The 16,502-nt window shown below is 32.0% G+C and overlaps 1 protein-coding gene across 3 annotated transcripts in view; it reads left to right on the top strand.

The window, feature by feature from the left end:
- The window catches only part of LOC117114283 (carboxy-terminal domain RNA polymerase II polypeptide A small phosphatase 1-like), a 50,820-nt gene that overhangs the window by 17,610 nt on the left and 16,708 nt on the right, over positions 1 to 16,502 (top strand). For 2 of the 3 annotated variants that reach the window (XM_033257902.1, XM_033257901.1), the window contains 2 exons: positions 3,582 to 3,703; positions 5,234 to 5,275. In XM_033257902.1, the coding sequence (XP_033113793.1) occupies positions 3,582 to 3,703; positions 5,234 to 5,275 (164 nt within the window). The remainder of the gene's footprint in view (positions 1 to 3,581; positions 3,704 to 5,233; positions 5,276 to 16,502) is intronic. The other variant, XM_033257903.1, reaches the window with a different exon arrangement.

Genomic DNA, 16,502 nt, shown 5'->3' with positions numbered 1-16,502 from the left:
GTATAGCGAACGCTTCTTTAAACAATAGGATAGACCAGTTTCGGGAGCTGTCAATAATGTTAGTACTAGAAAATATTAAACCTAATTTATTACTTGCATTACAGACGACATTGTCATTTTCAAGTATACCCTGTAATCCTAAAACAAATTGGAATGCCTCACAGTTTTGAACATGATCAAATATAACACTATCAGATCGTGAAGAATGTTCTTTAAGTCTAGTTATTGGATGGATTGCTGTATTTATTTGAAACAAACACCTCCCTCAAAAACGGTAAATGTTTTAATGTTAACATGTACAGTAGAACCTCATTTTAATGTACCTCAGGTGTGCAAACCCTCAGTTTATGTACGCCTCCTACGGACAATAGAGAGGTTTCGCACGCGAACAAATAAATGTACACATACGTTTAGCTATCCGTAAAGGTTCGTAGCCATTTTCGCAATCACAGCGCAATTCAAGCGTAGCCTATGGCTTAGTACTGTACTCTGTTCTCTTCTCTCATCATGTTTCTCAGAGTTTTATTAGTGTATGTAAGGTTTTGGAAATGGAAATCGTAGCCGAAAAATACTTCCTTTGTTGCCCAAAAGTGTTGGTTATTTTGTGATAGGCCCTATTGTTTATGACCCAAAGGTGCCTGGCTACAAGTAGGCCTAGGCTAGGCCTACACAAAATCCCGACACCACCACCAAGGTCAAAGCACCAACGTTTTGATACCCCAAAATGAGATGCATCCTTAGCCTATTGTAATTTGCTGCCTTCAAATGTCACAAAAATGGCACGTAAGTATTTAAAGATACATTTATTTTTTACACTTACGTAAAATGTGAAAAAATAAACAAAGATCCTACTAGAAATCCACAATTTCCCTACGCGTTTTTCACTTACGTGTAGTGAGCGAGATATGCGTGTTGTCCACATGTTTAGCGGATAGCAGCCGGCGTGTGATGTCAAAATGATGACATATCCGTCACACTAACCGTACCGTTCGCGTGCGAAACCTCCTTATTGACGTCATCAAAAACACCCAAAATAATCAAAACATACGGCCCTTTTCAGATCCACTATAAGACATTCTGTGTATTTTATTTTAATCTGTAACAATAAACAAACCATATACAAAGAATTTTCATTCAACAGCAAGGTTGATTTGTGTCTAATAAACATGCTGTTATAATCTAAAACCACATGGACTGAGCGAAATGAACAACCACAGTATAGTACCATCAGTGCACAAAGTAATTTCTTTCCTACAGTACTTAGCTTCATGGGAAAAATCTGATCAAATTTTCTATGCCAAGTTTACGAAGATGGGTAGCCATAATTTTGCACATGAACGCTACAGTAAGTGTTTTGGATAAGGGAGTTCAATTTAAGATATTCAAGAAGATAATTACATAGCAAGTTAGCAATGTAATTTCCAAAAATAATTGGACAATAGAATTAATCTGTATCTGTGTATCTGTATCTCGCCCAGTGAATGTAGCTTTAGTTTATCTCAGCACACACAGCTCAGTTAAATAGAATAGCCATGAATGGGAATTCTAAAGTTATAACTTTATCGTATAGGTAGGCCTAATCTTAAAATATTTTTATGTTTTTAGTTAAATAAAACATATAGTAATGAGTTAATACACTAGACAGAGTTTATTTGAAGACTTCATTACGTGACATTGTAAAATCATGAATAAAAACATGTACGCCCTCCGGTCTGGTCTCGTACTATACGTAAAATCCAGGTTTTACCATACTATACTACATAATACAATCATAAATAATGAAGAGGTTTGGACAGGGTTTGCTGTGTATTTTAAGGTATTTTTCACAAAAACACAAAATTTTACCCCAAAAAATAAGTTCATTATGAACATAAAATACCAAGTGAGTCCTATAGTACATGATACAATCATAAATCATGTGGTTTGGTTAGACTCTATAGTGTGTTTTGTGGGGTTTACCAATACTCGATCACTACAGTATGTTTTTTCCCGAGTTTTATGGAGAATAATGTTTCACATTCTCAATCATATTTTTCAGAATGGAATCCTCAGGTACAATTATTTTTAAACATTCATTGATCATCCAGAGAACTAAAGTAGACTTTTAATATTACAATACATTACTGTACCAGTAGCCAAAAGATCCATTGATATCATGCACAGCACAAAAAAAAAAAAAAAAAAAGACCTTAGGATTGGCATATTAATTCATTATTTTGTTCATTATTGGACCATCATCGGAAATGAAAATTGTTTCCATTAATTAGAATTGATTAGTTATCTCATTTCTAATTAGTGGTCAATATGGACAAAGTTTTTCATTGCTGATAAAGTTCAAATAAAGAAAATATCAGATAAAATATATGACATGCCTGAGTAATGTGCACGGTATTACCTGGCTAGTATTTCGCAGAATTCTACAGTAGCATATTTGCTGTTGATTTAGACCTATTAGCTTCTCTACTGTATTTGATTTGGTGAATTCCAATTACATAAGGTATATTTCAGAATTCTAAGGAACTTGAATATTAACATTGTTGTGTTAATTATTATTTTATTTGTATTATGTGGTACAGTATCAGCATCTGAAACCTCAGTTTACTGTACATATTAAAGTATGAAACTCTCTGTGTAGGTTGTCAATAAATTACTGAATAATAATTCAAAATAGAAAGAAACTACATATAGGTTCACCAAAGTATGATGTAGATTTATAGATTCTTATTATTTTGATACAAAGTTTTAGTTTCTGTGTCAAAAATGCATCTTATTTTATTGATTTTATTCTTAACACCAACCTAATAATGTCATAGATAAGTGTCTCTGAAGGATTTTTATGGTATGGATCATCTGAATATGATTCTTGTTTTTAAAACAACCTTAGAAGAATAGGATTGTAAACAGTAAAATTCACAATTAACCTTGCCCTGGGTAAGACCTAGCAAGATACTTGACCTATGAAAACTACCTTTCTTGAATTGTAATCCTTAGATTACATTTTTTTAAAGGGAACTAGGGAGCTTTAGAATCAGACTGGCTAGGTACTCTTTATCTATCAATTACTATAGTGGGTTTATTTATAATAAAGAGAAGTTAATTACTATGACTGATGTGAACTACCTCAGCATCATGGAAATCACTTCAAATTTGATTATAAAGTAGAACCCCTATTAAGGGGACACCTACAGGCCATAAAGTGTTCTTTTACTGTAATAGGGGTGTCCCCTGAATAGGTGTTGGGCCGTAGTATTAAAAGATATATTTTCCCTCGATTCATGACCAAAAATGTGTCCCCTTAATAGGGATGCCCCAAAGGAGGGGTTCTACTATAATATACTGCTTATTTTAAGGTTATTAATATACAACCTATTTATTAGAGGATTTCCTGTTATCCAACAGTGTTATGTAATCTATGAACAATACTGTATCACTGTGTTTACTGCTTCGCAAGAGGGCTTTGGAAACAATAACTAACCGTATTTGAAATAAGGTGTAATCTTCCAATTTTCGATAGTTTATATAAGTGAGCATGTTTTGTCAAGCCACTAAAATTTGCCATTCATTTTTCTTTAATACTGTAGCAGTACAACCATCAAAAAAGCCAAGGAGTAGAGGATTGATAAGTTCATTTTTTTGCTGCTTTGGATCGAACAGCCGGCCTCCCACTAATCAAAATGCACCTGCAGAAGAGAATGGACAGATGGTGAGTTGATATTATCTTCTTCAACGAATTACTTGAACATGAATATTTTTGTTTACTACTGCAGCTAGGTGTAATAGCTATTATTTTCCATTTTTGGATGATGATCATAAATATCAAGACTTACTTGATGGCATGAATTTTGAGATGAGCTATAGTAGTGAGTATACAGAGTGAGCTAGTGCAGTAACATACAGCTCAAAACCAAATTGTGGTTTCAGAATTCAGAAATAACTGAATACCTTTATATTAGTATAACACTTTATTCCAAGTCTGTATGTTTCTGTACTGGGTCCTCTATGAGAACAATAATATTTTACTGAAGAGGAGGTAAAGTAATCCAGTATAAAGAACAAATAAATAAATAAAATTATAGTATGCGCTTTATTGTATCACCATTAGCAGCTCGTGTACTGTAGTACCATGTGTTGTGTATTGTACACCTCTGCATATGTACAGGTATCTGCTGTACTACCATGCATTGATTATATCTTTATACAATAATGTAGCATATTTAATATGTAGTATACAGTATCACAACATAGATCCATAGGCATGTTTTTGGTTAAGATTGAAGAGATAAAAGACTGCTAACAATGGGATATAGTCCTTTCATATCTCATTGATACTGCATACACCACAAGAGCTACTAAATGCTAAGCTTGCAACTGTAATACTATTGAAATAGATGATGCATTCAGAAAACATTAAACTAGGCTTATTTGTGGAGGTTAGGCCTTGGCCAAGAAGTAGGAGTTTGTTGTAATGTACCTTATAAATAAGCTTACACATGGGCTAGAAAGTTAGCTGTCATACAACTGTTACATGCAATTTCTCGACATAAGTACACTAGAAAAATAAAAAACATAAATTGTGGCTCCTTTAGGTCGGATAATCTAACAATATTTAATCTATATGGAGTACAATGTATATTTCCATGTTAATGGTATTTCATATGTTGATACTGTGTTAAAGTTATAATTAGCATGCATGATTTTGTGCATCTACTGTACATTGTAAAGTGTTCTAGTAGACATGTACTGTATGCTTCCTTCATGAATGTATGCCCATGTAGGAAATGTGTTGCTAAAGGCCACAACATGCAGATGTCTTGCTCATTGTGTTTAAAACCACCTGGAAACTCACCAGTATGCTTGTCTTTCTTATAAATTAAAATATGTTGCTATTGTAAGTGGAGGCTACTTGCATGTTAAACATTAAAATACATACAGTTTGTATGTACACTAAATGTATACTTTCCATTTTTAATGTATGCAGTAATATACTGTGCACATTCATAACTGAAGTACAAGCAACCGCTGGGTACCACGTAGAGGGAACAAATTTTATAGGTGTAAGCGTGTATTAATGGTATTTTAGGTATCCAGCAACTACTGTAGTAAGAGGAGAGTATAAAGATACCGACAAATGTCATCCTTAGCATACATGTATAGGCTAATTGCTTGTTTATGATGCATGGTAAAGTCCATGTCTTCTCACTTGTGTTTGTTTCTCCTTTTGTTTTTATCCCAGCCGGAAAGCACACCTTATACAAGCACAACCTCTGCACTATTGGTATGTGGCCATCTCTCATTGATGTAGAATTCATTGTTGCATATATTAGAAAATACCTAATTTACTAACCAGTCATATTAATGTACTGAATTGCATTAACCATCTTTCATGAAACTCATTTTTTTTTTTTTTTTTTTTATCAAAGCATCACTTTTTGTGCCTACTTCATGAATAACATTGCAGTTCATGTCATTACTGTAGGTGTTTCTTGATTGAAAATGTCATGTTTCATGTTGATACAACTTCTATGCTAACACTGCAACTCATGTTTCAACTCATGTTTCTACTCACATTTTATTGGAAAATGTCACAAACCTCATACTACAGTATAGTAACTCTAGATCTTACCATAACATACATAATTTCACGAATGGAAATGTCAGAACACTTATAGACACCCAACTTGAATTTAACAAGTGTCACGCTTAGTATCTGTCACCTTAGTATCTGTCACCATAATAACCACAATCCTCGTGGACCACCTTGTTGATCTTGCTACTGTGTAGCTGTCATTAAGTTTGTCACTAATATGTTTGAATGAAATTTTCACATTTTTAGTTCACGCTGTTTTTTAACTACTGTAAACTATCTTTCCAAGGAACTGCATTGCGCTAACATTATACTTGACTTAGAGGTTAGTGGCTTTATACCAACCAAGGTAATGAATGCGTATCTAATACTGTAGTCTTTTCTATACTAAAGGTCTATAATTATTAAAAAGATAATTGTTGAAGGAAATTTATTTGAAAAAAATTGCTTTTCAAGGGTATTGAGTAATACCAATATGATTTGATGTGGGGCCCACTTCCTTGTGTGGTTGGGGTCCACTGGGGTATCCTTGTTCTTTTTAAGTGTGTTAGACTCACTGAGATCCCAAATTATTTTAAAAGATTGTCTTTATAGTAACTCATTAATTTTAAAAATTAATTGGTTATTATTTAAAAGCTGATGATGACATAATTAATGTCGAAATATTGAATCCCGACACGATGGCGAGCATTTCCATACTTGGAGTATGTATTATACTATCTTATCTGAGATTAATCAGTGGACCTTTCAGCAGCTGATGTTTGTTATCTCAATTAGAAAACGAAAGGCCTATTTTAGATAGGAGAGAAAATAATTCAGGGAGAATCTGCTCATGCACAAACTGATAAGATCAATAACAATTATGACAAATTAGCATGAACGTGTTTTTTTGTTAAGATATAAAACCCGAGACACAAATACTTTAAGAATATTAGTAATTATAATATTAATTATTTCACACGGTACTAAACCAAATACCATCGGTTCAGATTTGTAGCGTACCGCATGCCACATACTGAAAGCTTTAATTAATTATTATTGTCAATTTGACATGCAGACCTTCAAGATTTATTTTAATATTAAATGTTCATTAAGTTTTAAAATGACATTTTTATATGAATGATTATTAATATTTAACAGTAATCAGCTCAAATTACTGTAATCGCGCAAATAGTGCCTGGCTGCTTTAAATATTTTTTGCACTTTATGGGGGCTGCTTATACAAATGGGACGCTTATGAAAACAGAGTGGAAATTGAGGGGGAACTTATGGAAATAGATAAAAATCGAGGGTTTCTTATGGAACTTATTAAATTCAAGAGCCACTTTTTGAATGAAAAAGATTATATAAGGACGTTACGAATGATGGTGCGGCGGAAAAGATAACTGTCCAGAGAACATGGCTCATGACAAGAATGCTGTGAATATTTACATAACAGCAGAATAACAGATGCAATTAGTGGTTATGGGTAGTGGTTGTGTTGTTGGCCATTAGCTGATTTGAGATTAGCAGGATTATTGCAGGTTTTCTTGAAAACTCAGATGAGAATGTGCTAAACGTGCAAATTGTCGGAAACAGAAAAAGAGGAGTAGGACTAGGCCTAGAAAAATATGTAAGAGAGAAAAGTTGGAAATATACTGTCTGTCCAGGGATCGGAGCATCCAAGAGACATATCCTCATTTTGATATTGACCTAAGAAGAAAGTGATTCCACTCTGCAGCTCAAATCTTGCCAACAACCACAGTCCCAGGATTGATTGGATTATTGACTTGCTATAAAGAAAGATTTATGATATTATAAATTGGAAGGGCGCTTATTCAAACGGGGCGCTTAAAGAAATTTTCACGTTACTGAACATGAAAATTCAAAAGGGGCACTTATTCGCGCGGGTACAGTATACTGTACTATGGCTAATACACAAACTGCATTACATAAACAAATGGAGAACACACTCCGCTCGAATATTGCTTCTGACTGCATGGGAATGTTCACAGCCTTATTGGATTTTAGAAGTATACACTACCTGTATATATTTCAGAAATGTTGAATTACTTCCCCATAGAAGAAACTATGTAGTATAGTACAGTACATTATTTTACTGAAGTTTGAAATGATTCAGTGAAATTATGGCTTTCTGCAGTAGGCTAGTTGCCTGAAAAGCGATTTTGAATCAATAAATAACATTGCATAAAAAGTTCATCAAGCTTTGAGGTTTTTATGCTGTTTATACTCCATTGGATGAAATATAAATACCGTAGTGATGTGTCCAAGGACATTTTTAGGTAAATGCAACCAGCACAAACTAAACTTATATCCCGCAGATTGAACCACATGTAGTAGTTATGAATATTTTTTTATTCTGATGAACCATTTTGTTCATTTAGCCCATTAAAAAGCTATTAAAATAACATTCCCACCCAGAACATTTTTGGGAGGCGAGGAGGAATTCTTTCGATTTTGTTAGCTTTCAATATGTTATTTAGCCTTTGTATGCGCTATGAATGACATATTATGTGGCATATTTAAAACCGCTTCTCTTTTGTATGGAAAATTTAAATAAAAACATGTTTGTACAAAGAGGTTCATACCCTTATTTGTTAATATAGTTGACCAGGATATTTTTACTGTCTACAAATTTGCTTTCAAGCAATAAAAAATAAAAGCAATTTCCTCATAATATATTTTTAATGGGGGCTACATTTCTCTATCAAAGAAACATTTGTTGCATATATTTTGCTGATTGCTGTATACATATTGCAAAAACACCAACCGAAGTAGAGGAACGGTAGTTGATAACAGCCTGATATTAATGGTTTTCTTCATTAGCATTCTTTCAGTTGTCCCTTAGTAATTATTGTTAATAATTCTGAGAACTATATGTGATAAATAAGTAACGGATTAACCTTCTTACTTATGCTTATTTTGGGTTTTTACACTAAGGATTGTCATTCAATTATACTCACCTGTTGTTATCCTGTTTTGGTCAAACAGTTAAACTTTTTTAAATGTATAGACACTCAACCTACTGAAGAGCTGTCTGGATTCAATACTTGTCCCGATCAAATTTCCGCCGTTGAATTTTTAGTCAAGGTATTCAGGTTATAAAAAGGCAATTATTGTATCATTAAATTTAATTTTGAATTGTATTGTAAAAATATTTTTTGTCTATTTTTGCTGTATTTTTGTACCAGGGCTTCCTTGGAAAGCAGTGCTGGTCACTGAATGGTTCTACCCTGAATAAACAAAAGCTTAAAAATTGTAATTTGCTTAGAAACAATTAAATTAGTTGAGTATAGATCTATTCAGTTCTTTCAGTTTTAAAATAAAATTTAAAAAAATAAATAAAAACAATATCTGAATGAACCAAGTTTAAAAATGAATTTATTTCCATTGGGGTCATTTGCCTTCAATAAATATTGTAATTAAACATTACTTATATTGCCGGATAAAATTGGTAGAAAAATAGGTTCATAAGTTTCGGAGGTATGAATAATAATATCCAATAGGTCTACATATTTATTTATATTTGACAAGAATGAAGTTATTTCTTCATTATTTTTATTTGTTCATAAAATTTTGAATTGAACATAATGTGGTAATGTTAACTCTGATGATTGCATACATAATTAATGTTTTAATGATATACCTCATTGCAACAAGTGACTGAATAATAACAAAATTAGTTTGATAAATGCTCCTTGAAAATTCTACTTATATCATAAAGCTTCACAAGGAGTGATGATGGTACTGTAGGTCCACAATCTTAGGTCTCTGGCTCATTTCAGTCACTGGCGTTCAATAATGTGAACTTTAAGCTACTAAACGCCTCTCTACATCTGCTGCCGTAGTCACAGATAATACTCAATTCAGCACAATGACCCTGCGGGTTAACAGGTTATTTTCATACGGTCACCTTTTACCTTTAAAAATTAAGTTCCATATCCTAAGTTCCTATAGTTAAATTTATCTAAATCAGCAATTGCAAATTGATTGAGTATAATAAATATTAGCAAAATAATAATAATGAATAATAATCCAGAATTATATCAGTATCACATTCAATCAACGGAAGGAAAGATATTAATACTATTTCCTATTTTGTTGTACTGTACAGTACTTTATGTAGTGTATTTGAGGGTGGGTACAGTAGAATGGGTTTTGCAGGTAGGTGTGTTATAGGAATAGTCTGATTGTAGTTGTTAGCATGTAGATTTAAGTTAGAACCAAGAGGAATTTTAAAAGAAAGACAACTTTACCCCACCACATTCAGTGTATTTTTAACTAATATCTCCTCCCTAATCATTTCCCTAATCATTTGAGTCGCTGATAAATATGAATAATAGTCCCCTCTATCACAGAGTCTTAGTAGTAGTTAGGTGAGACTTATTTTATATCGTGTTTAGCGAACCTGTCGCCCATCAATAATGATGATTTCAAATAAAAATATAATTATATTATATATTATATTTTTGGCCAATTAGCGCACCCAGCACCACAAAAAATGGAAATTTCAGAAAAAAATAAAAGTTTTTCTTCATTTTTATTATGCCCGCCGCTGCCTGAAATAGGTAAGATGCATTTCTTCCTAATTATGCAAATTTAAAGCTTTTAACCATCCCATTTCTACACTGCCAATAAAATTTTATTTTTAGTATTTCCTCCATCTGGATGTTTTTGGAAAAACTATTTACTAAATAAGGAAACAAAATTTTAGTTTTATTTTTATTTCGCCCTCCTCTGACAATCTTTAAAAAAGTAAGTTCGCGAAACAGGGTATTCAAGCTTCCACTACCTGTGCCTCATGAGTTTGATTTCAGTCAAAAACTAATAATTTCCTTCCTGTGCAGGTCATCCATAGGCCTAGTTCTCCATTAATCTCATTCTCATTAATCCTTTTCCCCCTTCCCTATCTGGTAGGTGGTAGGCGCAAAGAAAAATAATTTATACAAATCTTCCCCACAAATCATTATACATTGAAATGCAATGCTCTTTCCCTGTATTTTGTATGTTGTCATTACGGTTCACTTGCATTTTATTATTGGCTTGAAATATAGTGTAGAAGACAACAGTATTTATTCAACCAGTGACCAATTTATACTGCTTTTTCTTTAAAGGAATGTTCTTCACGGATGTTGTAAATAAACAGATGCTATTCATAAGCAAATTTAATTCTGTTGTATGTGATCTGAATTCTGAATAGGGTGATGGTTAGTGAAGTGATCACTACATGATCTCTGATCTGAAGTTTTTATCCTAGTGAACTATTTGCTAAAATTATTTTTTTTTATTGAAGAGATATTGAAATATACAGTATTATGCTGTTTTTTTCCTAATAATCTTTGATGCCAGTATATGTTTTGTGAAATACTCTTTATTGGTCATTTATACATGATATCCTATAGTAGTGGTTGACAATCAATTGTTGTTTGAAGTTAGTTGTTGACATGTGAATTAAAATGTTATTGATTGCTCTTTTGTGGGTAAAAGCTATAGAAAGCTCACACAACCTATAAATACACACAAATAGAATCAATAATTGTCTTGTTATATTATTGTACTTGCTATTGAAAGCCGCCAAATTATAGCTAATATCAACGTCTAGTTTAATTTTTAATTGAATAATTATATAATTTGATTCATATTTTAATTACATAACTCCCATAATTTAATTTTTTGTAATATTTTATATTTAGCCTATGTTGATTTTTGTATCTTCAATATTATTAATTTGTATCTTATTATGATCTCATTATTTACATTTGTTTACATGCATTTGTCTCCTACTTTCCTTTATTCATTAAATATTACCTTCGACCTCATAGTTGTCAAATTGAATGGTAAGCATTCAATGGTGTACTGATCCTACTTTTTGTCGATTTGACCTGTTTTGACCCCTGATATTTGCTCGGCTCTTGACTACAGCTAAGTTACAGTTCTCCTCGCATAGTATAAATTCCATTTGTGATTGAGTTACGGTAGCGTTTGCATCTAACCACGATATAGTAAATCATACCAAATATAATTTTTATTGGACTATGCTTCACTTAATCATGAATATGTAATGAATAAATTATGCTCTAAATTATATTAAAACATTAATACATAATTAATAGATAAATATCACAATTATGAATACATTATTTTCTATGGAATGTCTTGAAATTGAATATGAATCACTCATTATCAGTTATGTTTTATTTAGTAACGTTTCATCAATTGTTAATGTTACTCATGTTTAGTACATAATAGTTTAAAATGCATGGACCATGTGAAGAATATAGTGGTAGTTAATGATACAAGATATATTTAATATAATGCAGGTTTGGGTGGACTTATCCAAGGGACCAAAATATGCAAACAAGAAGGAGAATGTAGCCTTATTTAGCTACTGTACCTAGATAAGTCATGACCAGCTCTCACACAGAGTCCAGCATAGATCTTAAAAAGAAGGCTTATAGTAGGTAGTCTAGTGCGTTTATTTCATTTTACATATTATATTTTTAATATTTATTGTAATTTTTTAATTTGCTTGATATTCATTGGATTTATTTCAATTTATACAATTACATAAATGACAAAAATAGCCATTCTGGACTGGATTGCTCTGTTATAGTTCATTTTAGGATAAATAATATAACACTAAATTTATACTGCATTGAATTGCATAAAAGACCATTCTTTGTGCAGTATAAACTGTATTGAAAAACAACAGTTTTATTTTTTTTTAAACTTCCTCAAGATAAGGACTTAATTTTTTATTTTAATTACTTTACCTCTCACATTTTACTAATTAGCATTGCAATTATATTTAACCTTATAATTTTTCAGATTGTGCTGAATTGTTTGTATTATATTTTATAATTTAATTTACATTATACAATAGGCAATTATAGTCGTTCTGAGGACCCTTTAGAAAATAGAGGCCGAATAAGCCATTTTTCCCTGAAAAAATTCTGTATGCTTACAGTAGCTACACATATGAAAATGATTCACTAGTACAGTATAGTACTAGTACACGCTCTGACAATCTTCGCACAGCTCTTCACGATACGATGAACATGAACGAAGTTGATTGTTGTTGATAAAGTTTAGGTAACTGTAGGACTAACCTCCTGGTAGACATTTGTTTAATAGATTAAAATGCATTGTACCAATAATTATAAATTATTTCAGCATTGCCTTCTCTTTTCAGTCCATTTATAAGTCAAAATTGCTTTGTAATTTCATAAACAATGAATTTCTAGTATTTCTAGTCTTGCCTAGGTCGGTAGTCTAGGCTTCAGTCATGTTACCCAGCGCCGTTCAGCGAGATTTGTTAGGTAAGGTCCACTGTGTGCGTTCAGATCTTGGCTAGGAGAAAATATTCATTGCGATGTGAAACCCTAGCATTCATTGAGCTTTTTGCACGCAAGATGCAAAAAATCGGAGGCACCATATCAAATTAGTGATTGATCAGGGATAAGAAAATTACTTGCAAATGAAAGTGGTGATGTCATTACTGACTTGAAATACAAATTAAATTGTTGATATATCACCACAGAGATTTTTAATTTGCTATTTTTTCATAAATCTAATGCTTTATTCATGAATAATAATGTTTAATTCATGTCATGGGTGCCTTAAGCACTGGTTTCAGAAGAAGCGTTGTATATCTCATTATTAGTATTCATAAAGCTAATGTTTTATTCATAGGATAACATTCATGCCATGTGATTATTGATTTCCTCATTACAAATTCTATTTTAAGAAGTAATATTACTATTGCGGTATTAATTCTGTCGTTGGTTGAAAACCCACAAGGTTTGATGTAATATTGCCTTGCATTGAATAAGATACAATGAATATTGTATGACAAGAAGGTCTTGTAAATATGAGACAAAGGGTAGTTAATGCCAGCTGTAATGTGTTATTTTTTGAATAAATATTTTTTTACTATTATTATATAATATATGGATACACCTTTGTTTTTAAATGCATGCCAGTGCTGTAGAAGTGTACACTCAAATAAATATTGTGTAATACTAAATAATCAATATTAGTGATATATATTTAATGTTAACTATAACATTATGTAAGAAGCATCACTTTGAGAGTAATTATAAAACTTAGTTACCTTTTACAATATTTGTGTCTGATAAATTATTATTCTTTTACTTATATATTAGTATAAGAATAAGAATTAAAATGTGTAATTAAAGGTAATTTTATTAAAAAGATATAGATATCCAGAGATTAACAAGCTTTGTATTTTACTTTGGTATTTATAGTCAGTGTTTTTAAAAATAAGTAATTATAATCAATATATATGGTTTTATTGACATTTGTGTGCAGTAATTTTAGAATATTGTGACATCATTTTGCACTGATGATATAATGAATGTTACAGCTGACCTCTCCTCTTGTTCGTAAACCGTTTAGTAATTCGCTAGTGACGACTGGACATTAACACAAGAGAAGAGACCTTCTTATCATTGTACATTTACTCTATCCTAGTAGCTCATTATCTACGTTTGCTAATTGCCCTTCATTACGTCTGAAGTAGGGAAAATACATGTGCAAGTAATAATCAAAATATCAAAATTAAATTTAGCTATTAATAGTCAAAGTATTATTGATATTGAAAGACATAAAAAGTAAAATATAGGTTATCGTATCAAGCTTAAGACCCAATTGATATTCATCTGAGTTAGCTACTTCGATATGATATAGGATAATATTGGTGTCATATAAATTCTAGACATTATTATTACTATATTAATATTTAATTATTAACATATTCAATTGTTATGAATAGATTAAAGAACTTATTACATTTCTTTCTGGTTTTCAAACAGCAATCCCAAACTCTGCCTATTGCTGGTGGCAAGCAATTTTAAGTTTAATGAGCATTAGAAATTGCCAAGTGATGACATGTCTGTAAAGTAATTATTTTCATATGTATTGAAAGTTAGAATGTCCTTCTTGAAACTACTTTACTTGCAAATAATTGGTGATAAGCTAGGCCTGTGTCAGACAGGCTGTTATCAGCAGTGAACATGTATAGTGCACCCCTACTCTTGTATAACTTGGATATTCTTGGATATTTCTTCTTTTCCCAAGCGTGTTCGTTGACATTCAGATATCCAGCCTGGTAAAAATGCAACTGCTGATACAAATCCCACCATGACATTTAAATTCAATAATACTACATTCTGCCTTGTTGTTAGCTGTCAACAATAGAAACTTACCAATACATTAAGAGAAGTACAATTAATGTTAAAATTATTTCAAGAGAAAGTATGTACAATGTTGACCACTCAGGCTGGAAAAATTTTTTTGAAACATGCAATATTGGAAGACACAATTTATCTTTATTCAAACCATATTTTGTGAGGATACACCATCTAGCAATTGCTTAAGTCATTGAGAACCAACAATAATAATTGAGTAGTCTGATGCAAACCTGGGTATGTGCATAAGGCTATGTTCACACACACGGCGTAAGGCTGGCTTAAGCATGGCGTAGCGTATACCTTTGTGTGTGAACTAGGCAGTGGCGTTGTTAAAGCCACTCGGTACGCCACATCCTTGGCGTTATTAACCCTACCTGCAGACCCCAGATTAGCTAACGCCACTGAGCTAACACCAGTGATGCTTGAATGATTTCACCTCATTTCAAGAGATTGACCAATCACGATTGCAATATATTAGCTACTTTGGTCTCTTTCCTGTGCTCTCTATAAATGAAATGGTAAAGGGGTTCTTTTTCTATTGCATTTTACTTAGTTATAATGTATATGATTTGTTGATTGTGTTTTGTAAGATATTTTAACCTATTTAGACTGTCTATTAAAACCTGCATCACCAACAATGCTAGCTGAAAAATCAAAGTAAAATTGTTCACTTAAAATACAATAATCATTAAGTTCACTTCGAACAATTCACAGATTTAAAAGTTTTACTGATGCACTGTTAATTTTACTACAGTTAAGAACCTGTACATTTTAAAACTTAAAACTATTCCCCCATAGGCCTATATTACTACTAGTTTAACGTCAGCGTTAATATAGCGAACGCCATTTGTGTGAACACTTTGGAATTTTAATCCGTGAATTAGCTTACACCTGGCGTAAGCTAAGCCAGTCTTACGCTGTGTGTGTGAACATAGCCTAATCCTCTGACCATCTCCTTTTTTCATATTTTCTTCCTGCCCATACAGTGTCCTTGACCCTTCATCGTACAGTAACACCCATCCTTCTTTATTCTCCTTCCGTCAATACACTAATTTTTTCTTCACTCAACTCTACCTTTTCCTATCATTTGTATTCCTTCCTTGCTTGACCATCCTTCAAACTAATTAATTGATGTAAAAAATGCCCTTAAAATAATAGAATTAAAGTTCATTGGACTCTACTGGTGGCCCATAGGCAGTCTCTACAATACTGTAGCTTACACTCACACTTCAGTCACATTGCCACTTCATTCTTGTTCTTCAGTAGAATAAATAAAATAAAGAAAATTATCATCAGTATACCTGTGCATGTATTCAGCATTACCAAACACCTGGTAAATGGGTTATCTTAACTGAGAGTTTCATCTCCTCAACATATTGGTTTAAAGTTATCTTAATGGAACTGATGATAGATTGAGAGGCTAAACAGTCAATTTGAGTGAAACTTTTGGAAACATTCTAATATGACTTTAGGGAAACCTGCTGTAACATTCTTAAGGGATATATGACAAACTTTCTTCTTTTTCATTTACCATGATTTTGTTAGTTTAGTAAGTATTATAAATATACTAATCAAAATAATCATGAATGTTTAATTACTAGTATTTGTTGATTTATACTAAATGTTATTGTTGATTAGTCCATTTATATTTAGCCTATCCAGTAACAAAATATAAATGGACTAATCAAAAATACTGAATGTTTAAT

The sequence above is a fragment of the Anneissia japonica genome, unplaced genomic scaffold (genome assembly GCF_011630105.1).
Source record: "Anneissia japonica isolate Jap-2015-1 unplaced genomic scaffold, ASM1163010v1 scaffold2994_len2133135_cov197, whole genome shotgun sequence".
NCBI lineage: Eukaryota > Metazoa > Echinodermata > Crinoidea > Comatulida > Comatulidae > Anneissia > Anneissia japonica.
The sequence above is the reverse complement of the archived record's forward strand: the minus strand, read 5'-3'. Positions and strand labels throughout refer to the sequence as shown.